Genomic DNA, 15,088 nt, shown 5'->3' on the forward strand with positions numbered 1-15,088 from the left:
TTTTCTTTTTTTCTTTGTTTTTGCTTTTTCTTTTTGTGCTAAATTGCTTATTACTTCTCTTGTGAACATCTAAGTCAAGTTTTTTCATTTTAAGCAATTTAGTTGGAGTAGATTTATCTTCTATCCTAGATTTTCATAAAAAAATTTCCCACCATGTCATCAAGTATCATTTTTGCATATATAAAAAATAAAATAAAAATTGTTTTTGAAGGATATAAAGAACAATAAATTTTCAGATGGGAAGGTCGAAGATTAAGATCCGGAGGTTGGAGACAGCGCTTGTGAGGCAGAGCACATTCACGAAACGCAAGCACGGAATCATGAGCAAAGTGAATGATGTGTCCATTCTGTGTAACGTTGATGTCCTTGCCCTAATGTTCACTCCTGGTGGGAAACCAATCCTCTGCCTTGGAGCGAATAGGTAATTTTCTTGATCGAAAGTATTTATAGAATTTTTTTTTCTTTATTTCTAATTTATGTAAAATTAAGTTACTTCAAGAAGAAAGAAATTGAATAGATTCTCTTAATTATGATAACAGGAACCCCAATATGGTTATATAGAAAATTCAAGAGAACAATCAGAAGTAGAAGCGATTTCTATATAAATAAACTTAATCTAATCAAAATCTATCATAATCTTAGTATTGGTCCCAATTCCAATAAGAACAGGATTTAGTGTATTATAATATACCTTCTATCATAGTGAATCATATAATACTCTAATACCCTCACGAAGGTCAACGATCAATACGAATTTGATGAAAATCTAATTCCTTGAAATCTATTGTCTTTGTCCAAATATGTTGTGGATGAACTAATAATTGCTTGCTCAAGAGGTTACGGAAAAAATTTTGTTTTCAAATGGGTTTCTGATCATTGTGTAGAAGAGGAACAGCAAGTCGTTCACTTAAACCATGATCAATTTAGACTAAACAAAAAAAAAAAAACTTATATATTTCAATCCACAAATGAAATGGGGTTTTATGGGTAAGATGAACTTTGATCATGCAAGATTCCGTGGCTCAAAGTTGGGAACTTGATCATTGTGGATTCAATATAAGGTTGATCATCGAGGATTTAATGGTATTTTGGGCTTTAAAGGATTTTTTTTCTTACAATATATATGGGTGGCGTTCGGAGGCCCTAAAGAGAGCCAAACATCACCAAAAATCAGCCTATTATGAAACTTCTAACCCCATCGAAATTTGGTTACAAAAATCGGACAGTCTACAATTCTTCTAACTGGTAAACTAGGTTTAGAAGTTTCGAAATGAGCTGATTTTTGGTGAGGATGATCTCTTCACCAAAGAGATTATGCTCACAAAAAATCATCTCATTCTAAAACTTCTAACCCCTATTTTGAAAAATGTTTGACTCTCTTTAGGACCTCTGAACACTTCCCTGTGTGTTTATATATAAGGGGCAGATCATGGGACATTTGTAAAAACAATGGTTTTTCAAGATTGAGGATTTTGGTTGAATTCATGGTCTTGATTTTACTGATAAAAGTAAGACAAATGGGTATTGGACTTGAGCATTGGATTGGATATTAGTGAATAGTTGTTGGATCCTAATCTTAATCCTAATAAGAACATGATTTGGAGTGTACCAAAGTAGTACACATTATTATGCATCGTATAACACTCGAATACTTTCTACACTTAAATGTTTTTCAAGGTCTTATCATTTAATGTATTAAAATAATAATTTAAGATCCATCTATTACAAATTGATTATTATAAAATTAAGATAGGACAAGGACTATGGTAACAACATTGGCAACAGTCGCATTGTTAAAAAACATTTTTTTCAATTAGAAAAATCTGATTTTGATAAATATTATTCTTGTTATATAAGTCGCAATGGAAATAACCAATTTATCCTTATTGTATTTTCAGCGATTTAAACTCAATTGTTGCCAAGTATGAATTGACAACCCCTGGTGACAGAAAGGAGAGGTGAAAACTTATTATCTTCCAATTAAAACCAGATTTTTATTTAAACATTAGTTTTATTTTTCAAAGAAGATGAGTATACTAAGACCTTCTTCCCTCTCTTGAAACAGGGTGAAGAACTCTTTGACAGTAAGATTGTTTGGACTTCATTAATGTTGTTTTGTAAATTATTTTGATCTTTTAAAGATAGATTGAGTACTTATTTGCTTCTGTTTCTTGGATAAATGTTGTATTTGATGTCTTTCTAATGGCAGATCTTGAAAAAGATGCTCGAAAAGGATCATGACAACATGGACGCTTCGGTTTTCAGGTCATGTTTTCTTCTTAGATCAATAATTTCTTGTTAATTCAGAGAGATTCTATTGTCATGCCAACTTTTGCTAACGCCACCCCAATTCACATGTAAATCATCAAAGAATTAGCACATCTTGGGTGGCATTTATAAAAGTTGGTGTGACAGTAAAATCTCTCTAATTTAATCATGAATTAAACTGCCTTTTTTTTGGTTGGCTAATTATTCTAATGTCTATATTCTCAACAGGATGCAACAAATTGCAGTACGTATCTTACTGGCTCGAACCTTAATTTTCAAGTCCTTCATGTGTTATAATTAATATTTCCTTTTTTTTTTTTTTTCGTGGTTATGGCAGGAATTGCGTGATAAGTTGATGCAGCTGCGATCACAAATTTTTTATGCCAACAATCGATTGAGGTCTCACTTCTATTTGCAACTTCAATTTAAAACTTTGTTAACAAAACCCTAATTATAATTGTGATTGGTAAAATACTTGCAGCCACTGGACCAATCCTGAAACCATTAATAACCCAGTCCTACTCAAAGAAATGGAACAAATGCTCATCAATTCTATTGGTCTGGTTCGAGCGCGGAAGGTACATTGTAGGCAAATACTCGTTTACATAGAATTTAAATATTACTGGTGAAAACAATGTCGAAAATTTATAGGATGACAAGTGCCCTACCAAATGAAATCATCATGTTTTATAGAGCACCGGTAATTCACTTCTATATCTCACACCAAATGCACGTTGAATAATTTCTTCTTACTCATGCGGTTCATCTCATCGATGTGGCTACATTCGCGAAGAATAAACTTCTCCACTATGATAAAAAAAAAACACGGAAGAAAAACTTGAAAAGAGTGTTGCAATTTTCATTTTGGAATATTTTCTTCCTTGCTTCTAAGCATAGTAAATCGGCTGAAACCATATAGACATTGGATGAACTGTGAATGTATTTCTTTTCTTTTCTTTTAAATACTTCACAGCCTATCAATTCATGTTCGTAGCATGCATCTGTGTGTTTTCCTGCTTATAGATCTTTAGTCTGTCCAAAAAAGTTTCTAACATCCATTACTGTTTAAAGGTGAATAGCCCCGACCAAAAATGAAAAAGTACAGTCTCTTACCTAGATTGGACGCCAAACCCCCACCCGTTGTCCTTCTGACCCCTCAAAAGGTCGGAACATGGTGAGTTGCCCAACCCACACTTGGGCAACCAAAACGGAGTCAAGCCGTATTCACAAGATGGGCCTGACTCAATCAAGCAAAATCTTACATTGAGTATCACACTCAATTAGCTCATGGGAGCTAGTAGTTTCTTGTTCCATCGAAGAGAAATGTCCAATTGTCACAAAGCATATGTGGGCAAATGGGTTAAAGCGTCCTTTTGCTTGTCTTCGAATTCTCAAGAAGCCATTCTGCCATACGTGTTTTCCTTCCCTAAGAAGGGATCCCTGTGTTGAGTCAAGTTCCAAAGGCATAACTTCACTCCTCTACTGGCAATGGTGCTAGGGGGGTATTAGAATCTTGCCTTTGCTTCTCCTGCACCTTCCCCTCTGTTTCTATTTAAGTTTAATTTTAATGACAAAAAATTTAATCAAGTTGTTCATCCTTATTACATAAGAATAGAAATTTTCTCTTTTCTAATTATTGATTCTCAACATTTTTTTATGTAATTTACATTATTACCTGCCCTCGGAGTAATCCAATATAACTTATTGGTCAATGGTATATCTGGATGCTTCTAATTGACTGCAATGATCAACTTATGACAGGACCGACTTACTCAAATGGAAAGGACTGGAGCATCTGCTGCTCAACAGGCAAGATTATTTCCTTCTTATTATTCTTGTTTTTCTACTTATAGGAGTTAAACAAGTAACCAAAATACTGAAATATTCTATATCTACTTATAGAAGTTGGTGTATTGTACATTTATACTAAGGTTGCAATCATAGGGAACCTAGGATTTTAGGGTTGTGAAGATCTGAAGGAGATATAACTAAGGATAAATTCCAAGTTGTAAATTCTTTCTGAGTTAGTGAATCACTCATGCCAATATGTAGGGCGTGTGTGTTTTTTTTTCTTGTCTTCATGGTCTGATCTAGGGTTTAAAGCATTCACAAAATAATAAAGAAATGCAACTTAAAAATCTTTCGCCAATATCCTCACAGGAACAACTCTTCCCTGGCGTAGCTGGTCATCGGATTGAACCTAGGGGCTTACCTCAAGGTCTCAACTTTGTGAGAGCAAACAGGTCAGACATATTCCGAGGGTTTATTTTAACTTTCTTGGAAAACTAGGGTAAGTTTGATAAACATCTCACTGCAAGTAACAATTTTATTGCAGAAATGCTGAGGTGTTCAATAATCCTCCCCAAAGAACAAATCCAAACCAACAGTTGGGTGTGTACGATCTCACTCTACGTGTCGGTCCGAACCCATCTCCTTCCCATATTGCTTCTGTACCAACAACAGGAGCTGTTTAAGGTGAAGTATGGAAGCTACATGGCTTTCCCCTTTTGAGAAGAAACCGCACCATGATTTCATTGTTTTCTTCTTTCAGACTCAGTTGGTTTGTTAGTTATGACAGTTGGTCTATGCAACTTATGGATTCTATTGTTTGTTTGAACTGATTTGGTTTAACTAAACTATTTCTTTTCCTGTTAAAGAATATCACAAAAACTCTTTCTTAAGTCTGTTAGTATTAATGCTTAAAGTAATTTGATTTGACAATGACCATATATATTACATATATAATGATCCATCACTCCAAATGGATGGTTTGGAACCAATCGATCAAAGATCGAATGACTGGTAAATATGGTCTAACTTGTTGGATTGTTTTTTATCAAAAAAAAAAAAAAACATAGGTTTTGTTTGTCTATACTTGCTTTTAGGTATTTTGTGCTTTAAGTATTGCTCTGTATTTGTTTTGAACTAATATTTGTTTGTCCATTACCTGAGTCATAAATCAACACATTTACCCGTACAATGATAAAGGGATCTATTAACTCGGTCCTTGTCTTTTCTTGCATAATCAGAGCAACTCCGACCTTCCTTCAAATCTCTATATTTAGAGATGTAAGGCTTCTGAAAACTCCAACTGTCCTTCAAAATAGAAAATATCCCCTCTATCACTGTTCACATCTTCAAATACAGAGGGGGGAGAGAAGATTTGAAGGCGGATCTCTATCATTGTTCACCTTTTTCAGAATACCTATTGTGTCCCTTTTTACATTTTTTTTTTATCTGAGTGAATAGTGTTTTAGACGAAGGAATAATGATTTGAAGTCAGAGACCTGTTGGAGTTCAAAAGTGTTTTGGAGTCTTCAAAATGAAGATAATGCCAATTTGAAGTCCCCGATTGGAGTTTCTCTCACTAACACTTTCCTTGCAAGGACAAGGGATCCGTTAATACTCGTCTTTTCTTGATAGTTAGTCACATTAGCGTAAAGGGATCTGCTAAATCAGTACCCGTCTTTTCTTGAATAAACATAAACCATCCTTGGTCCTTGCCTCTTCCCCAAAAGAAATTACTATTAATTAGATGAGAACACTACTCCAAACCGACTTCCTCTCCTCACTGCTACTTCCCTTTGTTCAACATTACCATGCCATCAAAAAACCAAAAGGGAAAAAACTATTCAGATTTGATCATCATCCCACATCAAATCCAATTGAAGCTACTTCTCCCATCAATTAACATCACCTTCACACCAATAAAATCACCCCACATCGACTTCAACAAAACCAACATAGACCACCAGTTTTCATTCTTATCATTCATACAATTGTTTCTGCACCCCTTTCAAGATTATTCACATCATTATCAATCATCAATTTCTACATCACACCACACCAATCATCAACCCTTACTGACTCATTTCTATCATTAAACCTCTAAGTCAAGCACCTAAAGATTAGTAGTAAAGACTACAATAATATAATAGGTCACACTGCATAATAGAGATTGACCATCTCTAATTAGTGTTTAGGTCTGAAATGCCTCAAATCAGATCATTCTCTCATCTACTTCATTTTTTATTCTTGTTTTTAATCTGACTATTAAGTTACGAATTAGGTCCCAGTAACAATCGATCCTTAAATCATCTCTCGAAAAAAGAAAGGAAAAAAAAAAATGAAAAGAAATCAAATTATCTGTTCCTCCACAGTCCACCCTGAACGTTGCCTAGGTAAAATTGCACAACTTTCCAAATTCACATAATGTTACTGCAGCAATCAAACAATCATGGATTAATCACTGCTCAAGGAACACAATCCCTAATCAGTACCATAATTAACCTTGTGAGCAAATAGTTCCAAAACAAAAGAAAACCCAATATCATAGCACAAACCCTTTATTCACACAGTCAAGCCAAAATAGTCAAATCAACACTTGATCAAAAATAGCCCAGTCAATCTCTATTGACAAACCACTCAACTTAATCCATTGACACTTGATTAATCCAATGCTTACAAATTCTAATGTGATCATGATCAAGAAATCAAATGAGTGCATGATGACTTTGAGAAAATGTCATTGCCAAGTGAGTTGAGGGACAGAAAATATATAGACCTCTTCCTGAGCACCATCTAGATTGCATAACAATCGAAGACAATTTTATAGATCGAGTTCCAAAAGCGTTACCTAAATAATCTCATTGCGCTTAGAAATTTTAAAAATAGATGGAACATTTTTCATCAATTAGAAACTCATCGAAAACCTTGATACAACCGGAATCGTTTTTCATTTCTACACCTCAATTAGACAAGTCGAATGAAGCAATTTCCTTACAAATGCCTTCATCTTAGTTGGAATATGGAGACCCCAGATATACTCTTATTTTCGACCCCCTTAACCATGCTTCTTGATGGATTCCTACACCAACAAAGATGAAAAAAAACCTCCAAGAGCTGTCTTCAAAACTAACCACTCCAATAGACCCAGCCTAATATGAAATTTCAGCACTTCTGTAGCAACTTATACCCCTTAATCTTTACCAAATTAACTCTTCATTCCCACTATCACAAAAGAAAGCTTCTAAAGCTAGCATGTCCTCAATATTAGAAAATTTCTCTACTAGAGGACCTTCACCATTCCAATTGTGTTGCACAAAAATAAATGCACACCGAGGAAGTTAGACAAACCCTACTATCAGACAAATTGACTAAAGCCTACTAAATAGCTAGCTAGAATCCCTATATAAAAAAATACACTAGAACCTACTTTATATAGGAAGAAAGAAATTTCTTAAGGTTTCTCAAAGCAATTCTTGTAGCCCTAGCAAAGATAAGGAGATCATCTGCGAAAAAGATGGCTTGGAGTGGGGCATCTTATTGGACCACTGGAACTTTCGAGCTTTGATCTAGACCCAAACTAACAATCCTTCGCTTAGCATTTCTTCAATTATAATACATAACCCTGGAAAAAGTAGGCTGTCTTGCATCTACTCAAAAGAAGACTTAACCAAAGGGTGTCCCATTAAACATCACCAAAAAAATCAAATACTCTATATGAATCTCCCAGTAAGCCAAATCCAACCTCCAGAGAACCCAAATTTTTCGTAAAACCTCAAACAAGAATATCTTCTGTCATCTTGGAATCCAACATCAACCAACCCAAGGGTTTGAACTGACCCCCTCATAACTAGTCATGGAAATGAGAAATTCAAACATCCTGCACAATTATTCTAGTTGGGAGTCAAGACTGCATTGAAGGCCCCTACCATCTTAACTCACTCATCAAGCAAAACATTTTACGTGAGTGCCATCCACGTCTCTTTAAAATGTAACCAAACAACCACCTCTTACAATGCAGATTTTTGCGATCTCATTATCAATCCTCACCTACCCGTAACAAAAGTTGAGTGTAACTTTGAATCATTTGAAAATGATCAAGATTGCCAAACTAGAACAACCACAGCGCCAAAATCATCATCAACTAATATTTTGATCTCACAAATTGGCCATAATAAGTGAGTAATTCTAGAGAAACATCGAAAACAGTCTTGAAACAAGCTTCATTAAAGCAACACAAATCAATTTATTCTCACATCATTTTCTCCATTCTGCTTGAGGCATTGAAGACACATCTTTTAATCCATATAATTGCTGAATTCATGATGTACAAGATCGACCAACATTCTGAAAACATCTTGACCTCATGCATGATTGTTGCCTGAAGCATGGACCAGGACCTTTTGGGCCTGATTCTTTTCTCCATTCCATTCCTATTCTGCCTATTCTCAGGTTCAGATTTGCTGCCATGGTCTTCCTGTTCACTTTATTTGTTTTTCATTCAATTAATGGTATAGACTTCTTCCAAATTTTGATTTTCCTCAACTAAAGTAGCTTACGATCTTGCATCTTGACGTACCTAGCGTTTACATGCTCCAAAATTAACCGAACACACATTCAAATTAGAGACCCTTTCCATCAAGAAAAAAATTGGTTTGTACGCTCCCCACACATCCCCCAAATTTCCTAGAATCATGAGGCCTTTCCACAATTGAAGTAATAAGATTTTAGGTTTTGCAATTTACACATGCATATAATCATCCCAGATCTACATCCTCACCCAAGAAATGGGTAGCTACTTTTCTTGCAAAAAATAATAATAATAATAATAATTCTGACAGCTGGATAGCTGGGCCTTTTAGGGTAACTTTGAGTCCCTCCCCCCCCTCCCCCCCCCCCCCCCCCCCCCACAAAAAAAAAAAAAAACCACCACAACCTCTTTGGTGAAAATTAGAGATACCCTCTTGGGTTTTCAATACGATGACATATCCTAAATGAACAAAATCTTCCATGAAAGACTAACAGAAAATGACTGCTGAAGAAAAAAATATTGAGATTGAAGAAGTGTGAAAATTTGTAGTCTGGACGTTCAAGAGGTTTAAAATGATGGGCTTTTCAGCTAAAAAAATTAAGGGATTTTGAGGAAAAATGTTGAAAATAAAGGCATTTCGGTAATGTTAGGCCCCTCTTATGGTAGACTAAAGTCAAGGGGCAGAACCTCAAAATTAACCATTAACACATTGATCAATCTTATCAAAGGAATGCTTCAGTATAAATCAAAATAAACACTTGTTTCGCAATTGCATGCATTGCAGGCATCCATTGTAAATAGGAACAGATAACCTCTGAATTTCAGTCAAAGAATGCAAAACAGTCGCAATAGATGGTATGCTTTTCTATGATAAAGACAAGCTTCAACAACATGAAAAATTCTCAGAAAAAATTGCTAGTCAGATATCAATCAATCTAGTAGCGTACCACTGTAAGCAAACCAACAGCACACGGCCCTAATTTAGATATGAGCTAAAAAAAAATGTTGTTAGAGACAAACAATAAGGCAAATAAAAAGCATGCCTTGATCCTGGGATGCAACCGAAATGGTGGAAGCCCAGTTTACAATATTACAATGCCATATTCTTTTTTTTTTTTTTTTTTAACTGTTACAAACCTATAGATACACAAATTAAGGAAACCTCAACATACTTACATTTTGGGAAGGAGAGGCCATGTGACTTTGTTAGGTTCCCAAAGGAGCTCGATCACCCGGTCCGGCAAGCATGATCTGGCATTTTAAGAATCTTAGTTTTTGAATTTGTTAAATAAATAAAAACCAGAAAGAAGAGAATCTTACATTACAGTCGAAAGCAAATCTCCTAGCAAGCATAATAGCTGCATTCCTTTCTCGTTCTGATTCAAAGGCTAAGACAAAGGAAACACCCATATTTGCTTGCCAAAACAATGCCTGGGCTGCAGCATTGCCACCCCCTCTAACTCCACACAGCTAGAGATTGCAAGGAAGAGAATTACATAAAAAAGAAGTCAGAAATGCTATCCTCAAAAAAATACTTCATCTACCAAATAAGTGCAAAAAATTAAAATACAGAGTTTCAATGGTAAGGCTTGAATCTATAAGAAAGACAAATGTCTCTTCTATATTAAACACAAACAAAACTTTAACACATTATGGTGAATAAGGATGAGAACGAAAAAATCAAAACATTTTGTACTAATAGCTATGTTGATGAAAGACCATCTTGACAATTGGAGAAGTTTATTACTTCTTGTCGCAACTTGGCCTAGCTAAGAGCATCAGCATTGGATTATATGGGTTACATGTCCTCATATGGGAGATTTATCTCATTTTCTGGATTTTTGACCTAATTATCTTCATTGTACAAAACTCATATCCCATAGTTAGTTACCTGCATTGAAGAAGAATAAGATTCTTTAGCCTTCGTAATCCTTCCCTTACAAAGCTTTATCCTCATCTTTCCAACATGAAATACATGAATAAAATGTGATGGATTATCATATCCATCCGCCTGAGTGACAACCACCTGTGAAGAAACAAAACAAACATGAAGAATAAGAACATAATATTATTTGAAGGAAGCACATAAAAGTCACAGTAGTCAGCCAAAAGCCCATTATAAAACGAAAAGTTACACAAGAATCCTAACTAACTACATGATGGTTAATTTTCTTTCTGAACTAGAGGAAGGTCCAAGGATCAGATAACCTACGTTGAACTCAGTGTCAGGTTTCCTCACAAGCAACTCTACGTAAGTTCCCAATCCAGGAGCTGTTACAAATAATTGAATCAGCATTGCCTTACTAATTATTAGAGCAAGAATAAACAATCAATTAGCACAAAATACTTAAAGAGAAAGTAAAAGGTTTGTTATAGAAAAACGCCTTTCCTTACTAACATAGTAAGATTTTAAGCCTTACTAAGGGTCGTTTTGATCAAATGGATTACCACATTGGCAATCCAACACGACAACCCTCTAGATTTCATGGAAAACTCAGATCCAAAAAAGAAAAAAAGAAAAAAAACTTTTGGACTTGATCTAAGGTTTTGAAAATGGATGGCTACTGAACTTCCACCCAACTCCAGAATTACAACGGTGAAAAATAACCTTTTTTTTGGAATTTTTTTTTCGAAGTTCATAGAATTTTGTCCTCTACTGCCCGGAAGCATTGGATCATGGCTTTGGATGGATGCTACAAGGACCCTAGTAAGGGAGAAATCCTAACTAACTTAGTAAGGCTAGTTGGACTCTTTGTTATAACAGTTTGTTCATAGAACGATAATTAGAAATAATGTCGGAAATCAAAGATCAAGCCAAACCTGGATCTACGGGACCAGTGGTTGTCACTGTGATTCTTTCATCACCTGAAACAATGTCTGCTAGCAAGATTCGCCCAACATCAAAAGGCTCCGGAGCATAAACTATTTTTGTGGCCCCTAGATGATGAAAGTGGAAAAAAGTGTTCAAATTCAATTAGAGGAAGCATATCTAACAAATTATGATGCACGCAACTCTGGAATCTAATCAAATGCAAATGGGTACGCGTAAGGCATTGTGCGGGAATAATTTCATCCCACTTAGTGGTAAAAAGGAGTGAATAACAAAACACAAAAAGCAGACTGAATCGAGCCAAGTATCAGATAACATTAAAATTGATGAGAGTACAAATAAAAGAATAAAACTTTTCATACCATTACTTCCTCACAAAGTGGTAAATAGGCCTCTATATCCCTTTCTAGTGCCGAGAAGAATATGTGACTAAAGACAATAAATCATCTTTGGGAAGAAACAAATTAGTAGGTTCCAATAATATTTATAGGTCTGAAAGTGAGCATTAGAAACATTCTGGAATGTACTCTGACTTCAAAGTGTGACCCCAATACTTTTCAGGTCGAAGTTACAAAAATGAACAGACAGATTTTGGATTTGTGGGATGTTAAATATGCTCGTTTCTTTCCAAGAACCATCCTTTTGTAGGTGGGAAGCGCCAAATCAGGAGGTCCCGGGCACTGGACTCTTTTAGTTGATTCAAGATGACAGCATGTGGGGTAGCATTATCAAAGACACATATTGTACACACCAAAGTAGCATTCTCGTTCCCATTCCAAAAAAGGATAATGTGTATATCATAGGGTTAGAACAATATCAAAGGGACTGGAGGCTGCGGAGAATGTCACCATGTACAAAAAACAAAGGCAAGAAACCAACTACAATGAAAACATTGTAAATCCAGCTCAAGCATTGCTAGAAATTCCACCATATGTAAATTACAAGGCTGTTTTACCAAAAAATGTGCTGAAAATTGAAAAATTCCCAAAACAATAAACTATTCCTTTTAATTCCGAAAATGATAAATTACCATTTTCGGAATTAAAACATTTTGTTCAAAGTGGGGAACAAATTTATTGTTTTATAAAGTGCAATTTTGTTAACTGTTTACAGAAATTTAAAAGGCAAAAATTGCTGTTAGTTACTAGATTTCAGGAAGTAGCCTTCATTCCCGTATATAGGGAGACTAACAGAGCTGCTGATCTGTTCGCCTCCTTACTTAATAGCTTTGGTTTTGTTGAGTTGTCTAGAGAAGAGTTAAACCAAGACGTGTAAGATTCTCCTTAAGGACGGAGTTGGTAGTCTATATCTTAGGCTGTAGTCCTCGATAACCTTTCAATAAGAAAATATTTACTATTTTATAATATAGAAACTTTTTCCAACTTTAATTACAAAGTTTTAGTTCCCACAGTGGCAATTCACTGTTTTTGGAATTAAAATGAATAGTCTATTATTTTGGGAATTTTTCTCTACTTTTTTGGGAATTTTCCCAACTAATAAAGTTAAATGCACACACACCTGAAATAAGTTCTTTTTTGCCACCCTCAGAAGATACACGATACCACTGAATAGAGCATTTTGAAAGATCTGGAGACGTATCACTACAAGGAATGATCCGTAAATATGAACCTAAAGTTTCAGAACCATCTAACTCAAACAAGTGAGGTTCATTTTCCTCCATCCTCCTGCTCATTGCCAGCTGAAAAGGATAGGAAAGGAAGTTAGTCCAAATAACTAGTCACAGCACAAACCAATCATCCAGCACTTCCATTATATTCTACAAAGATGAGCAAATCTAAAACGAAACTCCATTAGATCTCAGATGACAATCATCAGAGATATTAATAAGAATTTCACAGAAATGTAAAATAATCTGGAAAGTAACAATTAAATGCTTCCATTGTGAGCAAAATTTGTGCACTGATATAGATTCAAGGAACACATGATAGGTTTTAGAAATACATGCTATTTAAAGCCATTTTCCTCATTTATACATTCCAGTAGTAGTAATTAATGAGAAGCTATTCATTGATCACGCATAATCATTGATGTGGGGTATTTCCGTCATTTTCGAGAGACTAAGAAAGTCATCAAGAAACATTATAGGAAAACAAGAGGACAATGATTTGTGTAGAGGATACATATTTTTTAAGTTACTTGTAAACTTGGTAAGCTAAGGATGAGACTGGGCATCTCACTTAATGGCTGGCATATGTAGAGTCTATATGGAATAGGATGTCACTGTCTCAATCATTGAAGTAGTTAACGTCAAACCAACATGAAGTATTATATATCAATCATAATTCTTAACAAAAATATATAAAAAAAATTACATGTGGTAAAATATTACTGCCAATAGGATATATATTGTTTCATGCATTAATTATCCCCATACTTAAGGAGTTTTGACTCTCAAGATGTACATGTGTTCACCACTTTGATTCAACAACAAATGATGCCATACTTGTGTGGATATACCATGGGTATTTTGCGTGATCCACATTATACAACCCCAAGGGGTTGGCCTAGTGGCAAGCCGAGCCTTGATAAGCTCCTCAGGAGGGGTAGGTTAAGTGTTCTAAACCCCACAAAGTAGTGAATTCCTTGGGGCCACCCTCCAAGGTCCGGTTGACCCTCGACTCCACTAGTTGCACATAGGACTTTCGAAGGGGGCGGTGCGTGCAACCGTGGGATTAGTCTCACCCGAAGGGTGGGCATGGGATACCCATGATAAGCAACAAAAACAAAACACTATACTTGAGTGGGGCTTAGACCCATAGCTCAGTTGGTTTGCATTTGAGTGAGACAAAACCTCTAACAAGGGATTCACCACCCTATTAAAGGAGATCATATCAATTATCCGAAGACTTGAGGACTTTGGTTCTCACTATGGAAATGTGTCAATTATTTAGATTTACTAACCAGTGATTTCACACGTGAATATACCATCCACAAAGGGATCCACCACCTTATTAAGGAGGTTATATCCAACTCATAATGTCCCCATTTTGGTAGGGAAAAACCCAGGGCCAACTGGTATTTGATAATACAGTACCCAATTCTTTAATAAATGTATTTTTGAAAGGAATTTTCAAAAGAAAAAACTGTCAAAAAGTATTTTTCTATAAGTCATAGGGGTCAAACAGTTATATAGTTAATTGTTGAGGGCTTTTGAGGGATATTGTAGATGGAGGGATCAAATTGATATGGATACATGCAATGAGACTGTAATTTTCTAATCTCTTAGGGGTTCAAATGCAAATGATTTATTGAGTTAATTCGCAATTAATAGACGTATTAAAAACATTAATAGGGTTTTAGTCAAAATTATTGGGAATAGTTTGAATTAAATATTTGGGTTTATCTCCATCTGAAAAGAAGAGGATATACGCCACAAATCTATAGCTTAAGAGGTTTGACCCCATGAGGATTTCACACCATTTGTGGGATCGGGGTGGGAATCTAATCTTGTTATCCGTCTATAAATAGGGTCATGCTCTAGAGATAGGACTGATAGTTCTCTCAGAACATTTTGGACATGCTCCAAAGGTTCAAAATCATACCCTTTATTTAGAGACTCGACTAAATTAGACCTAGTGTCCATGTTAAAATCAACATATAAAAATCTAATCAGATATGAATTTTCTGCAATTATTTATAATTTCATGTTTGGT

General features: G+C 35.3%; 2 protein-coding genes across 2 annotated transcripts; one reads left to right on the forward strand and one right to left on the reverse strand.

Annotated features, from left to right (window-relative positions):
- Positions 1–215: 215 nt before the first annotated feature.
- Positions 216–4,997, forward strand: LOC147381769 (agamous-like MADS-box protein AGL30). The gene is made up of 10 exons (XM_086429998.1): positions 216–421; positions 1,899–1,958; positions 2,066–2,084; positions 2,210–2,265; positions 2,497–2,512; positions 2,606–2,667; positions 2,750–2,846; positions 4,030–4,077; positions 4,429–4,511; positions 4,604–4,997. Exons 1-10 carry the CDS (start codon positions 237–239, stop codon positions 4,740–4,742), a joined length of 765 nt encoding a protein of 254 aa, XP_086286124.1. The 5' UTR covers positions 216–236; the 3' UTR covers positions 4,743–4,997.
- A 4,537-nt stretch (positions 4,998–9,534) lies between these two features.
- LOC147381770 (stomatal closure-related actin-binding protein 1-like) lies at positions 9,535–13,167 on the reverse strand. The gene is made up of 6 exons (XM_086429997.1): positions 12,933–13,167; positions 11,405–11,521; positions 10,797–10,855; positions 10,476–10,610; positions 9,905–10,054; positions 9,535–9,835 (listed from the first exon to the last, which is right to left on the reverse strand). Exons 1-6 carry the CDS (start codon positions 13,105–13,107, stop codon positions 9,791–9,793), a joined length of 681 nt encoding a protein of 226 aa, XP_086286123.1. The 5' UTR covers positions 13,108–13,167; the 3' UTR covers positions 9,535–9,790.
- Positions 13,168–15,088: the final 1,921 nt, after the last annotated feature.

Source organism: Akebia trifoliata, unplaced genomic scaffold, assembly GCF_017979445.1.
Source record: "Akebia trifoliata isolate Shusen 1 unplaced genomic scaffold, ASM1797944v1 Contig00271, whole genome shotgun sequence".
Lineage (NCBI taxonomy): Eukaryota > Viridiplantae > Streptophyta > Magnoliopsida > Ranunculales > Lardizabalaceae > Akebia > Akebia trifoliata.